The sequence below is a fragment of the Parus major genome, chromosome 3, assembly GCF_001522545.3.
Source record: "Parus major isolate Abel chromosome 3, Parus_major1.1, whole genome shotgun sequence".
NCBI classification, from domain to species: Eukaryota; Metazoa; Chordata; class Aves; order Passeriformes; family Paridae; genus Parus; species Parus major.
In genome coordinates, this window is record NC_031770.1 from 72412370 (window position 1) to 72434823 (window position 22454).

The window sequence follows — 22454 nt, forward strand, 5'->3', positions numbered from 1 at the left end:
CACTACAAAGTGTGACTTTTTTTTTCTTTTTCTTGGATATTGACTATTAAGAAAATTATTCATCCTTTCTAAGTAAGAGAAATGTGCTTCTTTAGTAACATATGCTTCCTATCATAACCAAATAATTTTCTATTTTTTATTCTTGTTGGCATAGCAGAGCCAGTAGGGAATGATTATATTCTATTCAATGAATCAAGAATATAATTCCTAATCCAGACATAGTACTGGTAGAGAAAAAAAAAACAAAACAAAAAACAAAAAACCATAGCTGCATAATACAGCTTGAAAAGTTTATGAAAGGAATATCATAACTTAGGTTTTCAGGATAAGACTGACCTCATTCAAACTTATGTTAATAATTATTTTTCCAAGTCAAAAGCATATTTGTACAGTTTGGTTATACTCTATTCTCAGAGTATAGTAAAATGTTTTTAAAAAGACACTACTGTTAAGCTTCTGTGCAAATGTTGTGAAATTCAGTGTGAAATGGGATGTTATTATAGAAACATAAACTAGAAAAAAACAAAACTTGAATTTCCATATGAAGTGAATTTGCAGGTGTCTGTTATATGGGGGGTACAGTAAGTGAATTTACTTCAGAAGTGATTGATACACAATGAATTTTGAACTCCATACTGTTAGCATAACTGTGATCAAAGTTCTATGGCAGACCTGACACTACAATTTTAATTGGTTGCACATGTTTCTTTTCATAATTTCAGAATGCAGCCATGAGGTAGTTCTGCCACTAGACAGTGATGGAAAAAATAGTTTTCAAAAATGTTTGAAATTAGTTTGAAAAGAAAAATCTATTGTTATGGTTTGCCAAAGATGAGTCTATGGGATCCTTTTCATTTTACAAAGGATATTGAGAGAATTACAACAGTTTTGCTTTTCTTTTTTTTTTTCCCCTTTTCACTTTCCAGAATGCAGCTCGCATTGTTCGAGCTCTTTTTGAGATTGCCCTGAGGAAACGTTGGCCTGCCATGACATATCGGCTACTGAATCTCAGCAAAGTCATTGACAAGCGGCTGTGGGGCTGGGTCAGCCCTCTGAGGCAGTTCTCAGTGTTACCACCATCCGTCCTCTCCAAGCTGGAAGAGAAGAACCTCACTATAGACAAGATGAAGGACATGAGAAAAGATGAAATAGGTGAGAAAACCAGCAAGGCAGATCTGCTTAAACTATTAGAAACCAATGGGCAAGTAAGAACTAAATCTGAGCCATGCATCAATATTCCCACTCTGGTCTGGGAGCCGTGGAGCCACATACCACACATTAATATGGTTTGTCCAATAAATAAGGCTTTTCCCAGTCTCAGCAGCTTGTAAAATGGCACAGCTCTGAGGATAAGGCCAGCCCATGTCCCGGTAGTCACAGAACACAGATGGAAAGGAGATGGCTATTGATAAGTGTTTACGTGTATACGTGTATATATATACATATTTATGTTGACCTCTGTGCTTCCCTTTCTGCCCACCTTATATAACACACCACTATAAAAGGTATCTGTTTGCTTTTGCTAGCTGGCACAATGTGACCTTTTTTTTAACTATTAATGTGAAAAAATAAAACCAGATTATTACATCCAGGTATGCTATCGGTAAATGGCCTTCTTCTGAAAGACTGCATTAATTTTCATTGAACATGGAGAATTCATTGTCACTGGTGTCACTGCAACAAAACCTTAATGGAATTTTTGAAAGGATTTGACAGTCCAATAATGAGAAAATCCACAAGCCTACTGATAGACATAATGACAATTTCTAGTAAGTCTGTATAAACTATTGTGCATAAACTGCCCACCAGCTGGTTGAAGTAGGAAAAAAAAAAATCACTTGTAATGCATTTCTTTTTCCATAGTGTATTATTTTTTTATTTGGACTTCATTTGCACCTGCTATTGTCAACCCGTTGATAAAAAAACTGCCATTTTTGAAAAAAATCTCATTTTAGAATAAAAATACCATTCGTACTCACTGCTTAGAAGCTGTCACATCTAACTTAATATTTCTTTCATTTGCAGGAGATTTACTTTCCTAGCTAGGGAAACTTGGTTATGTACCTAATCTGGGCTGGAAAAAGTTAAATAAATATGTGAAAGTTTGCAAAATTAGAGGCTATGTTTTTATTTAATAAGTTAAACCTAAAGACTGTGACAAAATTCTAGATGCTTAGTTTAACTGCATTTCCATACAGTAATATTAAATGTATTGAAAGCACTGGATTTTATTTGAAGTGCTAGCATTACAATCTTTTATTCAGTAGTGTTATAGCACTTTTTAATTCACATCTGTTAATGTTTTGTGTATTTGTGATCTCTTTTAATGCCTAATGTTCTTTTCCATTAATTGTATTAGTGTTGTTTTTTTTTTTTACTTTGTTGTTGTTGTTTGGTTTTGTGGAGCTGTTTTTAGTTTGGTTTTGGGTTTTTTGTTTATTTTGTTTGTTTGTTTTTTGGGATTTTTTGGGTTTTGATTTTTGTTTTTGGTTTGGTTTGGTTTTTTTGTAATTGTTCTTTCTCCCCATACCCTCATTTGAGAATGAGGAAATTTTGTTTAAAAATACAAAACCAATTTTGCTTCCTTCAATGTATTTGAACCAGTATTGACAAGATGTAAATTTATCTATATGTACCTGCAATTTGTCTAGTTTTGGTTTATATTAACTTAATTTGAAAGTAGATGAGACATGGGATTTGACTGTGAAAATAGGTCACTGCTGACCGTGTTTGGTATTTCATGTTCTTTGGCCTTATAAATATCAAAGAAAGTTGATCTGTGTATCCCTGTGAAGAAGTTACTTGGCACACTTCTTCTGTCTGGCCTCCCTCTGAGGCATGTGAAGGAAGCCACCTTACTTTTATTTCAAATTCTAAGCCATGTTGAAATGGGAAAAGGCACAACTTCCAGGTACTGCCTTGTTTTCTTACTCCACAGGGCTAGTTTCAGTCTTAGTGTTTCTTGCTTTTTAAACATTACTGAGACCTTGGAGATAGAGAAGCAAAGACAGGAGCTAGCTGGCTAACTCAGCCCATGGCTTACGGGAGATGAAAGCATCGGATGGGTGGAGAGCATGTTGTGTGCACAGATCCCGGGTTCCAGGGTACCATGAATTAATCAGCACCAATCTATGAGCTATCGCTGTCTAACCACGGAGTTTCCACAAAGCCAAGGAATCACTGTGTTAGCTGAGATGAACAGTCCCTTTATTTTCAGAATGTAGATGACAAAGATTTTAGAAAATGTAAAATTTATTCTTTTTTCTTTTTTTTTTTTGACGTGCCTATTTTCTTAGTCAGCTTTTGTTTAGAGGGTTTGCTATTTCTTAAATGTCATTGATGGTTTCTCATAATGTGACTACTAAAAAATAAAAAGAAGGGGCTTACAGGGAGAGAGTTTCATATTTTGTAGAAGCTGGGAGAGGAGCTTTATTTTCCCCTGCCACAAAAGTGTAAAAGAACCTCAGTGCTGTGCTGCACAAGCACAGTTCACCTCACACATTGTGATAAAGAAGGTCATTTTTGCCATGAAAAATTATACCTGCCTACATGTTTTTTTGAGTCATATCTTTGAATATTTGTCATCTGCCTTTATTTAACATGATTTCTGAAGTTTTACCTCTAATTGCAAAAGCTAGACACTGTGCAAGTATGCTGTAACTCTGCATATATCATCAAAGTGTACCAACATAAGGGGTTTGGTTTTTAATAGCCCACTTGTTGGAGATGCAATTATTTTGCCGACTGCAAATTAAACTGATTAAATATGTATTAAAACTTTTGGTTAGGGGTTTGATTCTCAAGCAGGGTCACTGTTCATTACTGCAGAGTATAAACACCTGTGTGAGACAAATATAGCTGCCAGTTTATTAAATAAGAAAAACTGAAAAGGAAAAGTCAGTATGAATATATATAAAAAAAAAGCGGTTTCAAGATGCTATGCTCATAAATGTCTCGTAATTGCAAGAAAAGCTTGGTATCACCTTTTCACTTTGCACATAATGCAAATAATAGGACTTCTCCTTTTTAATTTTTTTTAATGTTTTTTTTTTAAAGTGGAGAAGTATGCGCAGAACCATATAACAATACCAGAAAGTATCAGTAGCAATTGATAAGGCAGATTTCAACAGGGAGTATTTATGACCATCACAATTAAAATCTAAAATATGCTCCTCATAATTACATTGACAATTTCAGTGAAAATGTAGTAAATAAGCCGTATTTTTTCCTAAATAAGCGAGAAGGTGGAATAATTTCAGTAAAAAAAGAAATTACTGTTACATACTTTGTTTTATATTCAAAATGAAGAGCAAGGGAATAGAGATTTCAGCTGTAAAATATAAGTAGGACATTTTTATAAATAAATAGAATTACTTTATTGCCTTAGTTATCATGATTACAATAAAAAATAAAAAAATATTGCAACATTTAATTTTTTTTATTTTCCTTTGTCTCAGTTAGACACTGGTATATTCTGACAGCTCAGAATTGCTGGATTTATTTATGTGCATTTTTAACCCATTAAGTACCTTTGTTCAGTTTTATGAAAAGCCTTCTCTCTGCTTTGAATCACTAAATCACTACAGAAAAATTATACAAGCTTAAATTAAGTAAAATGTTAGTATTTGTGCTTTGAAAGAGCTACATGGATTGGTAAGAGCCTGATCAAAAAGTCAGGGAAGGAGAGGGAGCTAGCTTGACATAATGTTTTCACTGTGAATTCTTAACAGTTATCGTAACCCCTTAGTTATAGCAAACGGGGGGGTTAATACTGATTTTTTAAGGTTCTAAATTGCTAATTCAAGTTAAGTATTACAAAATATTCAGACATGCCAGGTCAAGAGAGTCAGACATTTACGTACCCAGGAGCAAAACAAGCAAGCAATAATACTTCTCTCTAAAAGCCTATTTGAAAGTCAGAGTTGTACACTTTTTCCTGGAAATGTAAATTCGTTTTAAAACCTAATGTTTTCTTGGCAGGTCATATGCTGCATCATGTGAAAATTGGGTTAAAGGTAAAACAGTGTGTCCATCAAATACCCTCCATCATAATGGAAGCAACGATCCAGCCAATCACCCGCACTGTGCTCCGGGTTCGGCTGAACATCGCTCCTGACTTCACGTGGAATGACCAGGTAAATCAAGAGGGAGGGGGAGGCAAGATGAGAAGTGTTACTTTAGCTTCAGTAAAAGATGATCACTGGGAGTCCATAGCTGTTTGGATTTTAAAAAAAAGTCTTTATTGTGGCTAAAAAGCAAATTTGATAATAGGAATGGGATGACCTTTATGACTTTTGTTGAAGAACGCAGGCAAAGATCATCTTTTCATTTCTGTTAATCCTTGTGATATTGGACTGTGTATAACAGGTTGAGGCAAATGGTTAATACTGGATATTCACAGTAGTCACACAGATTAGAGTGATGTGCCCAGAAAGGAGAAGTGAGAGAAGGGGAACATGAATGGCTCTCTGAACTATGAATGAACGTCAAACACAGAAAAGCCTTGAAATGCAGTTCTTGTATGCCAGGTTCTCCTATTCCTCCTGGCTTTCCAAATACACAGTCACAATATCAATGCCTTTTTCTGCTGAGACTTGTCTGAACAAAAAAATCTGAGATGTGTTTGAAATTGTGCTCATCTCTATTTTATAGAGCAAATTTATATGAAAGGAGTTGTACCAGACGCACATTTAGCTATACGCACGTCCAGATTCAGAATCTGTTCATTAGAAATACATTTAAGATAAATCTAAATGAAATATAAATGTCCACATGGGGGCATTGTATTGTTGCTGTTACTTCTGAAACTTTCTACAGGAAAGAAAAGATACCTCCATGGGCAAACATAATTTTCTGCTTTTGGACTTAGGAGATTTATGGTTAAGATAAATTATTTTTAAATGTGGATATTAAGTATCTGTTCTTTTATTAAAAAATAATTTTAAAATCCCTTAGATTACCAGTTTACCTTAGTCATAATTAAATGAGAGTTTCATTCCACAAATATTTAAATAACTTTAGAATTTATTTTCCCTGATGAAAAGTGTTTTATCTTCTTGTGCAGGTTTCACCAAATTATCTTATAAATGGGAGATTAGCAATCCAAATATAGAAAGTTTGATTTTGCTTGCCATCTAGATTTATTGAAGAAATATTTTAATAGATTCCTAACATGAATTATAACATGAATATTTTTTTGCCTTATTTATGTGCAGTGCTTCAGAAGGAAAGTAAAGCATTGTCTTTTAGGATTGAAACAAGTTTTTTTTTTGTTCAGTCTTTCATGCACTTTACCTGTAATCTGCTAAAGACAAAAAAAATTACGGTTCTTCCTATTAAACTTTACCTTAATACAAAGTAATTTCTCAATCCATTGTTAGGTTTTTCTAAAAAATCTAGGTTCTATATCTTTACAGGTTGAAAAGGGATCCACGCAAAATTATACTGTTGTTTTGATTCTGAATTTCTAAATTTAGAGCAAAATTGTGTCACAAGTCTATTTTCTGGTTGACCCCTTTACAGAGTTTTTCTGATGATTGCTTTGGAAACATTATGACTGTTTTATCAATTAAGTTGGTGGAGATGTTTTTATGTGAATTTGTTTATTGGTAATCATAAAAACTTGGAAAAGTTTTTTTTTCTTTTTTTATTTCTGTAATGTGGTGTTGATTTTCCTGTTTCTTCAGTAAATGAAGCTTCTATCACTGTAAATTACTAAAGCTGTTAGATTTTAATATTCTCTGAAAATTAATAACTGTCTCAAATTCAAGCATAGACATCTGAAACTGCTTCTCTATCATCACATTGTTTTAACAAGCTTCTCAGGAGATGGCTATAGAAACTTACCAGTATACCTGTAATTGGTATTTAGTTCAAATGTTAGTTAGTCAGTTAGTTAGTTAGTTAGTTGCTAAACTAAAAAGTTTAAAAGTGAGTTGCTAAAAAGTTCCATCTAAAGAATTGCAGTAATCAAATAAAATCAGTTATGGAAACTTTAAATACCATGCTTAGCTGAAATACCCTGCTTGGCTAACATTTCATAGTTTTCAGATTGTCCCTTTACCTGGATAATTAGTTCTATAACAATCTCATCACAAACTTTGCTCTTGACGTTACAAGAGAAAGAAGAGACATTTTTGTCATCGTGATATATGACATCAGCTTCATCTTTAGTTTTCAGTACAGGGAGCCCTTAAGTTCAGTAAAAGCATGTGAGCCAATCCCAGATTCTTTATTCTATGGTTAGAAGCAAAGGACTATAAACATACCCAGACAGAGCAATTAAACCTTAACGCATCCAGGAGGAGTCCAGCAGAAATGCAGAATCATGCAAGTAGTATTAATTAGCTGAGTCATATATCAGACATATAGTTTTAGAGTGATGGTTGCCCAAAATACAGGTGTGTGCAAGTTCTTAAGAGTCCCCAGAGTTCTTGAGAATCATTACTGGAGATGTTGTGTTTTCTGTTCCCAGATTGTCCTACTTACCCCAAGTAGGCTTTTCATGGGACTTTCCAAAATTAGATTGCTATTAAAGGTAATAATAAAATTTCTGAGCTTTGAACTTAATTGCCTTCCTTAATTCTTCTTATCTCTCTTAAATGCTCCTAAACCATGATGAAATAGTTTCACCATCACTTTTCAAGATACCACCTGCTTGTCATTTCAGTATCACAGCTTCAGTTCCCAATGAAGCTGCAAGTGAAATTCAAATGTAATAAAAATGAATGACTGTCCATATATTTGTCTATTGTGCAACTGTGGTAAAAAAGAAAGAAAAGTACCTTAGTTTTATTCTTTGTGCATAGTTTTGTCCTCACAAACCAGAACAGACTGTTTTCTCACACAGACACAGTAATGAATTATGCTGAAAATAATGTGTGCTGTGTGAATCAATACCAGATTCCTGGAGCATTAAAATTACCATTAGAAACAACTATGCACTTTGTCTTTTTTTCTATTAAGTTTAGGAAAAATTCCAACTTTTTTTTTCATCTCCCGGTTTTGCAACTTATCACAGTCCTCCTCAGAAACACCAGAAATCTGCATTCATTTAGTAGCATGTCTTCCATACTCCTTTACCATGCATTTTTCTTATTTTAAGAAATATGCATTTAAATTATTTTATTTACTTATATTTAAGTAAAATGCTTGTATATTAGCAAAGATTATTTATTCTGATAAAGAAACAAAAAATCTTAATTTAGCGTCATACTTAGCTATGATTTCTGGCATTGCAAAGTAAGGTACACAACAAAGCAAATAAAAATCTAGGTTTAAAAAGACATGTTTCCAGATGGCAGGGAAATCATCAAGTGACAGCTCTATTTATGTTCTTCTCACTTCACCTGTAACAATGGCTACATCTACAGCCTTCTGAATGCACTTACTGTATCTTTCTAGAGGAGAGGGCATAAGAGGAGAGGAATGTCACAATTCGGTGTCCAGTTTCTTTCCTGAGAGAATGTTTTTGACTGAAAATGAGCAGACAGCTGCAAACAACAATCCTCTATACAGAACCCAAAGGCAAAAGTACAGGGAGGAGTAAAGAGAATATGTTATTTCCTAGGAGCCTAGAGGGAACCCTTGGGGTTCAGTAAATTTATAAACAGCTGAGGCACTACCTTCAGTTGCATTTGTATCATGTCCATTTATATTATATGTACCTTAAGCAAACCCTTATTAGCAGACTGATCTGATTAAAAATGTTATTTTTCTGTTACCCCTGATTTCTGTACTTGTATTCCTTTATGAGCCTGTGTCATTCAGAAACACATCCACTGTTTGTAGCAAATCTAGAGAATCTTGTTAGAACTAAAACAAAGCTATCTTTTCTACTCGTAAAGGTACATGGCAGTGTTGGAGAGCCCTGGTGGATTTGGGTAGAGGACCCTACTAATGATCACATTTATCATTCCGAGTACTTCATCATTCAAAAGAAACAGGTAATGGGCTTCATTAAGAATGTCATAGCAAGAGAAAAACAGAGTTAGTGAGATGTGGATTTGTCAGGTCAAACAGTATTTTGACCTAAGCAGATTTTCAAGTCAGCAGTACAGCTTTCAAATTCAGATGTCTTTGATCAGCTTGGACTTCCACAATGTTTTCTAAGCTGTCCCTTTTTCTCTTCCTGCTTTGATGGGACAGTTATTTTCAGGTGATATAGAAAGACTGCAATGATTTTGTCTGTTAAAGATCAAGATGGAGACCCAGCCTTATTTTTATGTTTTGAAGACTACAGAAAAGAATTCATTCTGGGAAGTAAAATATTTTATAAAGATATAAACATTTGCACACATACTTTATTGTTTTGTGTTAGCAATGCTTATGGAAGTGAGACAAACTATCAAGTTACTGATTTTTCTGTGCAGTAATTATCCTCTGCATGTTTGCACTAGGTCATTACTAAAGAACCTCAGCTGCTGGTGTTCACAATCCCAATTTTTGAACCTCTTCCTTCTCAATATTACATTCGAGCTGTGTCCGATAGATGGTTAGGAGCAGAGGCTGTATGTATCATAAATTTTCAACATTTGATTCTTCCAGAGAGACATCCACCACACACAGGTAACTTCAAATTTGATAATTTTGCTTTAATTGATATTGCTCATATTGGTTTTGGTTTTGTTTTTTTTTATGGTAGTGCAATAAAACTCTTACTTCTGCTTCATTGGAGAAAAACTTTTGGAATTTCGCATTGCGATATTTCTTCTCCAGCTTTCTAAGCTTTTCGATTCCTGAACAAAATGCAGGAATTTTGGTTTCATCTCAATATAATACCAGCCTTTAGTTACTCCAGATTTTCTATAAGCCATAAAAAAGCTGAACCTGTCATATAAAACTAAGCAAATCTCTGTGTTACGGTGTGTCTTAGCTTAGTGCTTGCAAGAATTACCTTTCTTCTGGACTGGCTAAAAGCAATCTTTGACTGTCTAATAAATGACATTCAGCAAAGAGCAAACAATGCTAAAATTTTGAAAATATGAAAAGTTTTCTGTTTTTGCTGAGGTATGTTTATCATAGCAAGTACTGTTACAGCACTGAACATCACATTTCATCTCATCAAGTTGTGGCCTTCCCCTCTCCCTCCTTTTTAATGCTTGGCACAGAAGCATATGTTTGTGTTTTGCTTCTTTTTTTTCTGGATACATAAATTGCTTTATACATTCATTGGGCGTGATGTCATTGTAAAACCTTTCCTCTGTAATTACATTTGGCTCATCTAGCAGTCTGCTGAGTGCCTTCAGAAATGCACAGTTCTCATACGGTGTTGTCCTTTGGCATGCATAAATTCACATGTGTTTGTGAAGTGTTTAGCTATTGTTACACTGTACCTACGCTGTCTGGAAAAGCATGTGTAACCTTTTTATCTAATTGACTGATCACTGACTACTATTCAGAAGAAATAGAAAGATATTTACACATCACCAGTTATGGAGACTCCAGGATTTATGGTAATTGATTTCAATTCCCATCTGGTTCCCACTCAACAATGAAGTATGTAGAGACTCTGCTAGGCAAAAAAACCCCTTCTTTCTCCTCAACAGAGCCCAAGAAATCACTGTTACAGTGGGAATGATAAAACAGCCATAAGGTATCAGTGAAAAGCATGTGAAGAATATTAGGCATCATTGCCTCAGTAGATTTTATGACTCCCATATCATACCTTAATGTGAAGCACCCTGAAAAGACAAGGAGACCTCCAGCCACAAAAAAAAACCAACAACCCAAACTTCAAAGCAAGCATCTGCATAGCAGAATCACTGCAGTCTCCTTAATTTGGTAGGATTCCAAATCCAATCTGGTTATATATATCATCTTCCAAATTCCACAATCTCTAATTGTTTGGATAGCAGATGCCCTCAAGATATATTTTGAATCATATATTGAAAAGCTGCTTGTTTATTTGCTAAGATTATGTCTTTAATTATACATTTAAAGGATAAGATGCAAAATTTAGCTGTACTCATCTGATTTGTATTATTCCATCAATGTGGAAACTCCAAAGAATCCTTCCTTCTTAAATAGATTTTTTCCCTTGAACTTGAAATACTCCACATTCTGTTGTCATAAGAAGCTGGACATACATAGGATCTAATACAGTGAGTTTAGAACTTACTACAAGTGGGTAAAAACAGGTATAAGAAAAATATTAATATATGCAAATAGCTGGTTCACAGCTATCAGAGTGCTTAAAAAATTGCAGAAATATTTCAGAGCTATAAAAATAACTTCTCATTTTTCTTCATCAAAGTGAACCATTACCTAAATGTGTATTCTCTGTCATATGAGATACTAAGCAAAATATTTTTCAATGTAAATTGTTTCCTACTAAATTACTGGTTAATATATTTATCTTCATAACAAGCTATGTCATGTCACAGCATCTCTTGTCATGCACTTACGACTATTTTGTGGTTTTAGAGCTTCTGGATCTTCAGCCTTTGCCTATCACAGCCTTGGGACATCGTGAATATGAAGTCCTGTACAAATTCACACACTTCAACCCTATTCAGACACAGATATTCCATACCCTTTATCACACAGACTGCAATGTTCTTCTTGGAGCTCCTACAGGTTCTGGAAAAACGGTTGCAGCTGAATTAGCCATCTTTAGAGTTTTTAACAAGTATCCCACATCAAAGGTTTGTAAAACAGGTTTACTAGAATCATTTTGTTCTGAGCATTTTTTCAGTAATAAAAAAGTCTAGAAGAAGACTGTGGGGAACTGAATTTTACTTTCTCCAGTTTATTTGGGTGTAGCTACAAAATGGTAGTGCATTATGTACATTATGCTTTTATTTCAACTATTTATTTTATTCAGTTGACAGCTAGAGTTAAAGCTACAAAAATGACATGCAAGCATGCTGGTTTTCCTTTTCTTCCTTACTTAACATTACTTCCTTCTTTAATATCTTTCTACTAGCTGTGGTACTATTTTGTAGCTATTAGTTCCCTTCCATGTGAATATAACTAGCCCAGTCTCTCTATTATTTAAACAAATAAGTTGCAATTAATTACCACATGGCAATATTCTGTTCCAGCTCCTCCTTGTATTTTAAATCATCTAAAAGCTGAACAACTCACCTTTTGGAGTTTTGTTTTCAAAGTGAATATATATCTGCTTCTGACTTAGCCACATTGTTTAAGTTAACCATATTTTAGCTTTAAAGTGTTTTAAAAAGATTTTTGTGTCTGACTGGGAGATTTAAAAAAAAAAATATAATCTTTCCATTAACAGAAATTCTGTACATAAATTCCTTAATCATCTTTGAATTTAAATATCTTCATGTAATTTGTTAGGTCAAGAGAGGTAAACAAGTCACTCATACACTTTCAACTTATCTGTGAGACATAAAAAATAGCCAGTTCTCAAAGGAATATGTCTTTTAGGTTTTAATAAAGCTGGAAGCCTGGCTATATATTTCAAAGAATGTATGTGAACTCTTTATGTAGCAGTTTTTTCATGCTCAAGAGCTTTAGAATTTTTAACCATAAATCTATAAGTAAATATGTTTTGTACATGTGAGCGTATTCCTCTCTGCACTGCAGGCTTCTTTGAGAAAAAATCCTGTGATATTTTACTTAAGATAATCAGCTTTTTTATTTAATTGATAATGATTTTATAATTTAATGACATAAATAGAAATTGGGTAAGATATTTCTTGCTAGAAATTCAGATTGTTTGTGTTCCAGAATGTTAATGTGCAGATTTTATAGTCATGGCAAAAAACCACATTATTTTCATAAGTGGGTTTTGATTTTAAAAGGTGTAATAAATGCTTCCATTTCAAAAAAATTATTCTTTATCTGAATTTATTTTTTATTAATTGCTCAGAAAAAACCCCCACATATTTTCAGGCATTATGTCTGTTTTAAATATCATCCTGTTGAAGGTAATTTCAGGAACTCAGACCTTGTTTATTTTATAGATTATTTTATAGATTTTGAGTATGTTCAAATCTCACAAATACCATGTGTTGTAGGTACACTTGAATAAAGATGTCTTGCTTAACTTCCAGTTTTGTGCCTTTTCTTTTGCAGGCAGTGTATATTGCACCCTTAAAAGCACTCGTCCGTGAGAGGATTGAGGACTGGAAAGTTAGGATTGAAGAAAAGCTTGGTAAAAAGTATGTTTCTCCTTACCTAATCAGAGAAATGAGAAGCAAAAGAACAGCTCATCAAGTATGAATAAAATCTCAAAATACTTATGAGTATTTCAAAAAGGGTTTTTATAATAAATTATAATTTATTAGGTTTAATGACATAATTAATAAATAATTAATAAAGATTAATAATGTCCTTCAAATTTCTAGTATGAGAATAGTTCTATCAATAGTCTCTGAAAGATCAAAACTAAGATCAAAAGTGATAGATCAAAATCAAAACTAAGAAAGGGATACTTTGATACCCAGCTATTTTTGTTCTCATTGCTTGCCAGTATAAAAAATATGAAGCTCAGGTTTCACTCCACAATATCCTTGGAAATTGAAAATGTATGTCAAAATAAGCTCTCCTTAGAAACCTCAGCTGGAAGGAACATACAGGACTTGCATGAACTGTATAATAGTAGTCACACAACGTCCTTCATTTATAAATTAGTAAAATTTTATTCCTTGGTAACATTAATTTCCTGCTGGTCTTCCCAGGTGTTGGAGTTCAGCCATTACTTTATGATCTAGAAGGTATATCAGTCATGTTGATGCTCTCCAAAATTAGAGTGTCCTGAATTAAAACTTTTATGCATAGCATGCATTATTTAGGGCCTTCACCTTTTCTAAATATAGTCTTTTTCATAAGTTAAGTTCAAATCACGCCACAAGAGATAGAGATGCTGCTCTGTGTACATTAAATTACCGGCAATATTCATGTAGTAATCATAGCAATGAGATAAAATATTTTATGGTAATATTTCTTTTCTTGAAATTTACAATTATTCATGACTAAAATCTTGAACAGAATATGCACATTACTTTGAGGAGTTTTTGTTTGATGTTCAGCTGGATTTAGAGTGTGTCAGTGAAGTCTAAAACCTATTATAATGGATCCTTCTAAAGTGATGGGTCATCACAAATGCTGTAATGGAAAAACAACTGGAAAAAAATCTGCTAAACTTCTCCAAAAAGTAATTACTTTTAATTACTTAATTACTGAGATTACTTCAGAAAGTAATCTCAGGCTAATCTCTGCACCAGTCTTAATGGACCTTCACCAACAAATGCAATACATTCTGCAGTTTGGCCAAACCAGAGGTCTATGCAGAACAGCAGGCAGCAACTTGGTAGTCTCCATGAAAGCTTTCATCCTGTCTGTGACAGGATGTTAGGATTCACATTACATCATAACTGTATTATGTTATCTTCATTTTGAAGAACTAACTGTTGGTTTGGACTTATATTTATCCTTTTCTTTTTATATGGTTTTGCTAAGGAATGGTATTTGGTATTTATATGGTATTTACTACGAAAACAAAGACACAGGCTTGTTTACTTAAAACCATTTTGAAAATCCTGTTAAATGTATTTGACAAGAAGCAAAATTACTTCGCTTAATTTTTTTTCATTCATCTTTTAGGAATTTAAGTTAAGGACAAGTATTTTAACATTAAGATATTTTAATGTTTTGTAAATCCAAGCCACTGTTGTTCTTGATTACAGGGTTGTAGAACTGACGGGAGATGTGACTCCTGATATGAGAGCTATTGCCCAAGCTGACCTGATTGTTACTACCCCGGAGAAGTGGGATGGTGTCAGCAGAAGCTGGCAGAACAGAAGCTATGTTCAGAAAGTTGCCATTCTTATCATAGATGAGATCCATCTTCTAGGTGAGCATGTTTCACTGCTTTTGACCAGAATCACTGCTAAATTTGAAGTGTGCTGTTACTTATGATGTGAATGTACTTTTTGACATCTGAACCTTTCCTTTTTCCCTGTTTTTTCATTTACTTTTCATTTACTAGGGGATGAGAGAGGCCCAGTGTTGGAAGTCATTGTGTCTCGAACAAACTTTATCTCATCTCACACTGAGAAGCCAGTAAGAGTAGTTGGTTTATCCACTGCTTTAGCAAATGCCAGAGACCTTGCTGACTGGCTAAACATTAATCAGGTATGAAAAAAGTTTTCAAAAACGGATATGTATTTGTCATGCAGAAAAACAAAACGGCAATTGGTAAGATAATTCACAGTTAAACTTGAAAAAAAATGTTCTCTTGTAGATGGGTCTGTTCAACTTCCGACCGTCGGTGCGCCCGGTTCCTCTGGAAGTGCACATTCAGGGCTTCCCTGGGCAGCACTACTGTCCTCGCATGGCCAGCATGAACAAACCTGCTTTTCAGGGTAAGCAGCAAGCTCTTAGACCTTTTCCTTCTTTCTCTAAAAGAAAAATGGACTTTGCACAGCTCATTTGCAGCACATTGGCAACATGTGTTACTGTATGTACTCTTGGCATGTATTGGGAGAATCTGCTCTGCTAATGGCCCAAAGCTATTTGTCTGAAACATAAAGTGTGCTGCAAATGCAACATGTAACAGAGGAATGTAATGTATTTAGAACAGAAGAATAAAATAAGTGTTAGTGAAGGGGAAATAAAATGTGTTTTCTCTTAGTGTTTGACACCAGAAAGAAATATTTGTGTAAAAATATTCGAAATTTAGAAAGCAATAAAACCATTCATATCATTAATCTGCTGAGGTATTTTCATATGGACCACTGCATGTAAGCATTAAAAAAATTGTGAACAGAAGTTGCAAGTCAGGCTAACCTCCTATAATTCTAGTTTCAAAGCAATAACCATAAAATTCAAAATTTGTAGTGCATCCAGATATGCTTCTGTTTCCAATTTTTTATTCTTAACCAAGCTGGCAAGCAGTATAGATTTAAGAAAAGCTCTCTTGTATGTTATTTGAACATGTTTTGTTTTTGTTACATAAGGAATATTTATTATATCAATTAAAAATAACCTCCAAAATAAATTTTGTGATGTGAACTGCTGTTGATTGTGAGGTGACATTTGTGAGGGGACTTTTTAGCTGCTTTAATTAGCCTTATGACAGAAGCAAAGTATTGATTGTGGACTAGAGACCAATCTTGACAGCTCGGATTATTTACACCTCCACAAGAGCATTGTACAAAAACACTAATGAACAATAAATCTGTCTTGGGCTGTTCTGCCACACCTGTTCCTGAAGCAACAAAAATCCATTAGATGTTGAGCTTTTAAAATATATAGATATATTGGCATATGTAAGATATAAATACACATGAATTATCCTATTTCAATCATTTCACAACTGTGTTGCCTGTGTATATGCAGGAGCACATGCTGGCTAGTATTCATGAACTGCAGAATAATATGTGCTGGTAGGCAGTATGAAATAGTTTTCAGAAATTAACAATGCATAAATTTAATTGCTTGAATGAGAATTACATGAGAAAACACGCAAACGGATTTATAAGTGGTTTAGAGAGAGTATCTGAAATTCTAGGTCCACCTGTTTATACTTCTAGTGCTTATTGATGTTAAAAAATATGTATAAATATGATTTATTGCACACGCTGTTCCCAACTTGTTTGACATGATACAGTCAAGGTTGTTGTAGCATTTTCACGTCAATACTTATTCCTGACACCATACAAATTTCACTGCAACTTGAAAGTTTTCAAAGGTAGACTGAGCAAGAGAATGCTATTTTAAAAAGTCCTGAAACCTAATTGGTTTAAATATATCAGACTAGTTAGTTGGCACAGAAATTAAGTTCTTCTTGTACTGTAATGCCCACTTTCACGGCAGCTATTGAAAAGTCACTTTCTACTTTTTTTACATTTTCTGATATTGGTAGATTGAAGTTATCTTCTGTAGACTGACATGAGTTTGAGCTCTGGGTCAGGCAGAAAGCAAATTTTAGACCTTCATGGCACTAAGTCTGACACAACATTCCACAACAGTATAGAAAAAAACATTAACAGACTTATTAGGCTGAGATAGAGAAATTCACAAACTTGAAGTCTAGAAAGCTTGTCTAGGTTTTGTGGTGTTTTGTTGGATTTTTTTATAACTGGTTCTCTTAATTAGCTAACAGTATTCACTGAAGTAGCTGAAGGGAAATTGAGAGTCATCTAAGCATAGGTTTACAGCCTTTGGTTCAGAGATGGTGTATTCTCACCTCAGTTGTGTCCATCCAACAGAAGAGAGGCTCAGTAGACATACCTCAGTGTCATCTGCAGGGAGGTCTGTCAGCTGTCATGGGACTGCAAAAAGAAACTCTCATTTTTGTCATCAAGGGGTCTAATTCTCAAATTCTGTTTTGCTCAACAGCAATTCGGAGTCATTCTCCAGCCAAGCCTGTTCTTATTTTTGTGTCATCTAGACGTCAGACAAGGCTTACTGCCTTAGATCTCATAGCCTTCCTAGCCACAGAAGATGATCCCAAACAATGGCTGAAGATGGATGAAAGAGAGGTAGAATCATTTTACCTTCCTTATTTGTGCTTTGCTTCTATCTTATTGATGTTTTTTTTGAAAAAAAAATTCTTATAAAACAAAAGAGTCGTTTGAGGGTAGATCTTGAAAGAGTTGTGCATATGCTAAATTTCCTTATGTATTAAAAGCAGTGACAGCATTAAGGCTATAGAGGCGTCTGTGCAAGAGCTGAACTTCAGAACACAAACTCTTTTATCTTTGTTTTTTCCTGCATATCTTATTTATGCTAGTTCCATGGTCCCAGACAACATATATCACATGGTGCAAGTCTTTGATACCAAGATAAGACAAAGACTAAAAGAGGGCTAGAGCTTTCTAAAGTTTACAGCTGGACATCTGTGACATATAGATGTTGAGCTGAAATCTAAACCAAATCACTTTCAGTGTTTTAAGAGAAAAATCATTCTTCTCATGTGATGTTTTATGTATATATATAATGCATATATATCTGTGTGAATATGTGCACCTATGTATATACATGCATCCATCTATATTCCTAGATAGATAGATATACTGCAGAACCAATCATTTTGCAATGGCTTCATGCATATCAATGAAATAAATCAAATATATAAAAAAGTAAAGAAAGCTTCTGCCAAAATCTTTGTTTTAAAGACATAAAGATTGTAAAGTCAAACATTTAGATAGTAAACAATAACCTGGAAAGGCTTATTTTTTATTTTCTTTTAAGCACTATAATCTTTATTTACATTTTCTTTTCTTTAATCTTCTTTTGTTTACTGCAAAACTTGAATGATGGCTAAATAATAAACAACCATTCAATATTCTCTTTTATCTGTATTCTTCAAACTGTTTACTAGATTATATTTAATTCACTCAGTCCAGCACCTGCTCTGAATGCAGTATTATTTATTTCACTTGGCACTAATGGTCCTGATTATAGTATACCATTGCAGCAAAACAGGTTTTTCTGGTTGATGTTCAGATTTTCTAGATTTTGATGACTAGATTTTCTAATTATTGCAAATCTTCTACTAGGAATTTATGTGATAATTTAGGGTCAAAACACAGCAAAATGCAGGAATCAGAAATATAAAATCCAAGTTGAATACTGTATGAATATTTATATATCAACAGTTTTATCAATGGTTATACAACTATAAATGTTATTTACCAAAAAGTATAGGTTTCTAGATTTTATTGTTTGTGTTTGTTTGCTCTTTGCCAAAAATTTAAGTGGGATTTCTCAGAGATAAATCATCACATCTTTATCCTTCCTGTTTTGGATGGATTTTAAAATAGAAAATGTCTATCTTGGCTGATAAACCACTATTACTAAAGCATATGTCAACTCATTGGTGCTTTTCTAGCTGTATAACCTCTATTTAATGTTTTCTTGAACCTAATAGAAACATTTCATATCCAAGTTATTATTATTTAGTAGAGTACTCTAGTACCTTGTGCTGGTTTACTGTAGTAATCTCACCCACAATTAGAATGTACACAAGTAGCTTGCCCTAAATGACTTGCATTAATATGAATAGTTTCCCCATGTCCTGGGAGCCACTGCTGTTCCAAAAAGAACTGTAACTGAAGCTTCTTCACTTGCTGGAAAAGGGTTTTCTATTAGGAGGCTTTGAATTTCATGTTTCAGAATAAGCCTCTGAAGGTTTTGAAATAGGAGCCAACAAGGACAAGCAGACTTTGCATTTATTAGTTTAATAATATTTGCATATGATTTGTATTTGAATTAATAAGCTGAATGTTTGGAGCATGAGATACCTACCAAGTTACTCAGTTCTGATTACGTAAATGTAAAAGACTGAGGATTAAGTTCTAAGTTGTTATATCTTACCACTATTATTCAGAACACAATTCTGTTTGAAGTACCCACAATTTCAAGTGGACATTTCTTTGGGCAATTATGGGAATAGTTTGTAGTTTTGTGTTTTAAATGAGCATGATTAGCCCAAGTTTCTTTTGACATTGAAGCAAAGGACAAAGCTCTACTAGCGCTACATACATAGTATATATCCTCCCTAATTCTTTAATTATAACCCAATAATAATAAAAACTAATCATAATTTAGGGGAGGTTTAATTTTAAAAGTTTAATCTCAAGTAATATTAAAGTCAGGCTTAGATGCGAAACAGACAAACTTCTCTCCAAACTGCTATAAAAATTTTAAGTGTAAAAAGTAGAACCAGCAAATACTTTATAGTAGGTATTCCATGTCATAAACCCTTGTCCAAAATTTCAAGTGTTTCTCAATTCCATATGGGATTAAAATGGACCAGTTAGAAGAATTAAATTGTTGTTGCCCCTTAAACAACTTTTTTTTTTCCTGACAGTTTTTCACATTTGTTCCTTTTTTTTGCCAACCACTGTTCCTTTAGGGGGACTTACAGACAAATTACTTTATTTTCAAAATAGTTATAATTCTTAAATGTGAAGTATTTTGAGATACATTTTTCATGTGTGTATACAAATATAGCAAGCTGTACAGCAGACCATGGCATTTTTCTTCAGTTGGTCTTATTTGTAAAATATTAATTTTGGCTGACATAAGGTTCCTTTGAGAACTCGTTAGTAAGTTTTGTTTAATGGTGTAATTGGGTTTGCTACAAGATGGCTAAAAGTTTGTCTGTTTAGGTTAGCTTCCCAGTAGATTTCTTAAGGCTTCTTGAAATGTTCTAAAACAATGCCATCCATAATAGCTTCCAAAGGACTGATGTTGAGGTAGAGACAGATTCTTATAGCCATTAAAAATGTTTTTTCTTTGTTCCTCTTCGTGAGGTTCAGGCCTTATGGGGAAGAGACTGGAGTACAGCAAAGACCAGTGCTGAATCTTTGTTAATGTGTAACCAACACTAGATCTTTGTTTATCAGCAATGCCATCATTTTAGCTTCCCTCATCTCCTCTGTAGAGATTCTCCCTGTGGTGGTAAACCAGGCTTTTGTTTGAAGCTTGTGAGGAATGATTCTGTTCACAAGCTTCCAGGCTGCTTTTCACAGTACTCTTAGACAGGCAAATCCACTTCCATTTTTGCCACTCGGCTCCAAATATCAAATTCAGGCATTATATCAATAAGTTTTATTTCAAATGACATGAACTTGCATGAACCTTCTGGAATACATGTTTGTATGTATAAGTGACATATAGAAACACCCCTTCAACTGTTGCCACCAAAGTACCATCCAGCAGAATGCCTGGATCATGGAGGAATCATACAAGATGTTCTTTCCCTCAAAGGAGTCATTATCTAACAGGTGCAACTGAATTATAGTTGAGAAGGAATTTTGTTATACAGGCATCTACTGAAAAATATATATGTTATAGGCAGCTCAATTAGAGTTTGGGAATGGTTCTTCCTGCACATTTTCCTTTAATTTCATGTCTGATATGAAGGTTTTGGCTCATACCGATTCCAGTATTCAGAAAGTTGAAAGGTATTCAGAAAGCTGAGACAGCAGTCAATCTTCATAAAACTGGCCAGTACTTTACAGCAGAAAATTGCTGTTTCTATTTCAGTTTTGTGGTTCTGCTGGACCTGTTGCTGCACTCCAAATAGTTAAATTTGTTTCATAGATTCTATCCAAGTTTCAGGCTATGTGCATGCTTTTTGTGGAGACCAAAGACCTCATCTATTACATATACTTTAGACTGACCAAGGAAGCTTCCAATGATGTTTGAAATACCCTACTTACCAGGATTTGTAGCTGATATTTTAAAGCTCGCCCCTACATCTTCCAACTTCACATGCAGACATTCTTCAGGATTTAAGCAACACTGCTACAGTTCACCAAGAGTGTGAGTGGGCAGTCTCTAGGAGAAAAAAATAATAGTTCCCTTTAGACCCTTAGAGATGTTTTTTTAATTTTTTTGTAAGTTCCATTGCCCATACACATTCCAAAATTTGTCAGTCTTACAATATGCCCCAAGACTGAGTTTATTTTTCAACAAAGTCAGGAAGCAGCAGCAGAAGCTGTTTTCCTTGCCATCTGCAGTAATAGCAAGGACTCTTCATTAGACATCACTCTGTAAAAATTGTCCTGGTTATGCTTTTGAGGCACAGGTGCATCATGACACATGTCAAATGTGAATGGGCAGTGTGTCTCAAAGAGGAGACTGCATCTGTAAATAGAGTTCTTCATTTCTTTTTCTTGTTATTTGATGCTAACATGTCCATAGAAAAAGGAAGTGTTTTGCTTATCCCGTTTGTGTTATTTTTCTGTATAATCATTAGAGGATTTTTAAATATACACTTCCTAGCTGAAATTCTAATTTGGACTTGTCAGCCAGGACTGTCATGTTCAAGCTTGTGATGCATTACTTATCTTGTTAAAAGGGACAATAGCTCAGATTATCGTTTTGGAAACAGACAGTGCCACCGGTTTCTGATGATCAGCTTGGGTAAGATGAGTTATAATGTTCTACATTAGGAGCTGACTAAAGAGGAACAAGTCCTTCTCTGTCAGAAATTGCATCTACATCTGTGGTGGCAGAAAATGTTGCAATCTTTTTACAACATAATTTATTAGAATCAAGTTTTCAGTTTATTTATTTTTCTCTAATGTTTGTACAGCTTTTTGTTTTTAACCTAAAACAAAAGTACAAAAGTAGTATTTATGGTTTATTGTTTGAAGTTAGAATGCAGTTCTCACCAGCAGACAAGCAGGGTGTTTTCTTATTTGTTTGGTGGGGTTTCTTTAAAAATTTATTCCCTGTCCAGATACATGGATTTTATTTTTTTTAAAAAATATTTACTGTGCAAGGAGGGAGAAGAAATATACCAGTGTACATAGTTTTAACTTTAACCACAATGATCTTTGCATTCTGCTTTGTGCATCATTTGGCCATCTGCATCTTGTTAAGACTGTTCTTTATGAAACCTCTAGAAATAACTAATATCCTTTAGCACAAACATACCTGCAGTAATATTCAATAGCATCTATATTGGGCAATAGTTTGCATCCACAGAATACAAGGACCCTTGAGTGAAGGACATTCATTGA

At 34.1% G+C, this 22454-nt stretch overlaps 1 protein-coding gene across 3 annotated transcripts in view; it reads left to right on the forward strand.

Annotated features, from left to right (window-relative positions):
* The window catches only part of ASCC3 (activating signal cointegrator 1 complex subunit 3), a 252815-nt gene that overhangs the window by 168844 nt on the left and 61517 nt on the right, over window positions 1–22454 (forward strand). For 2 of the 3 annotated variants that reach the window (XM_015621225.1, XM_033512858.1), the window contains 10 exons: window positions 927–1152; window positions 4981–5135; window positions 8847–8945; window positions 9399–9567; window positions 11425–11645; window positions 13045–13130; window positions 14658–14824; window positions 14960–15105; window positions 15215–15335; window positions 17314–17456. In XM_015621225.1, coding sequence (XP_015476711.1) covers window positions 927–1152; window positions 4981–5135; window positions 8847–8945; window positions 9399–9567; window positions 11425–11645; window positions 13045–13130; window positions 14658–14824; window positions 14960–15105; window positions 15215–15335; window positions 17314–17456 — 1533 coding nt within the window. Of the gene's footprint in view, window positions 1–926; window positions 1153–4980; window positions 5136–8846; window positions 8946–9398; window positions 9568–11424; window positions 11646–13044; window positions 13186–14657; window positions 14825–14959; window positions 15106–15214; window positions 15336–17313; window positions 17457–22454 lie in introns of those variants that run through there. The other variant, XM_033512859.1, reaches the window with a different exon arrangement.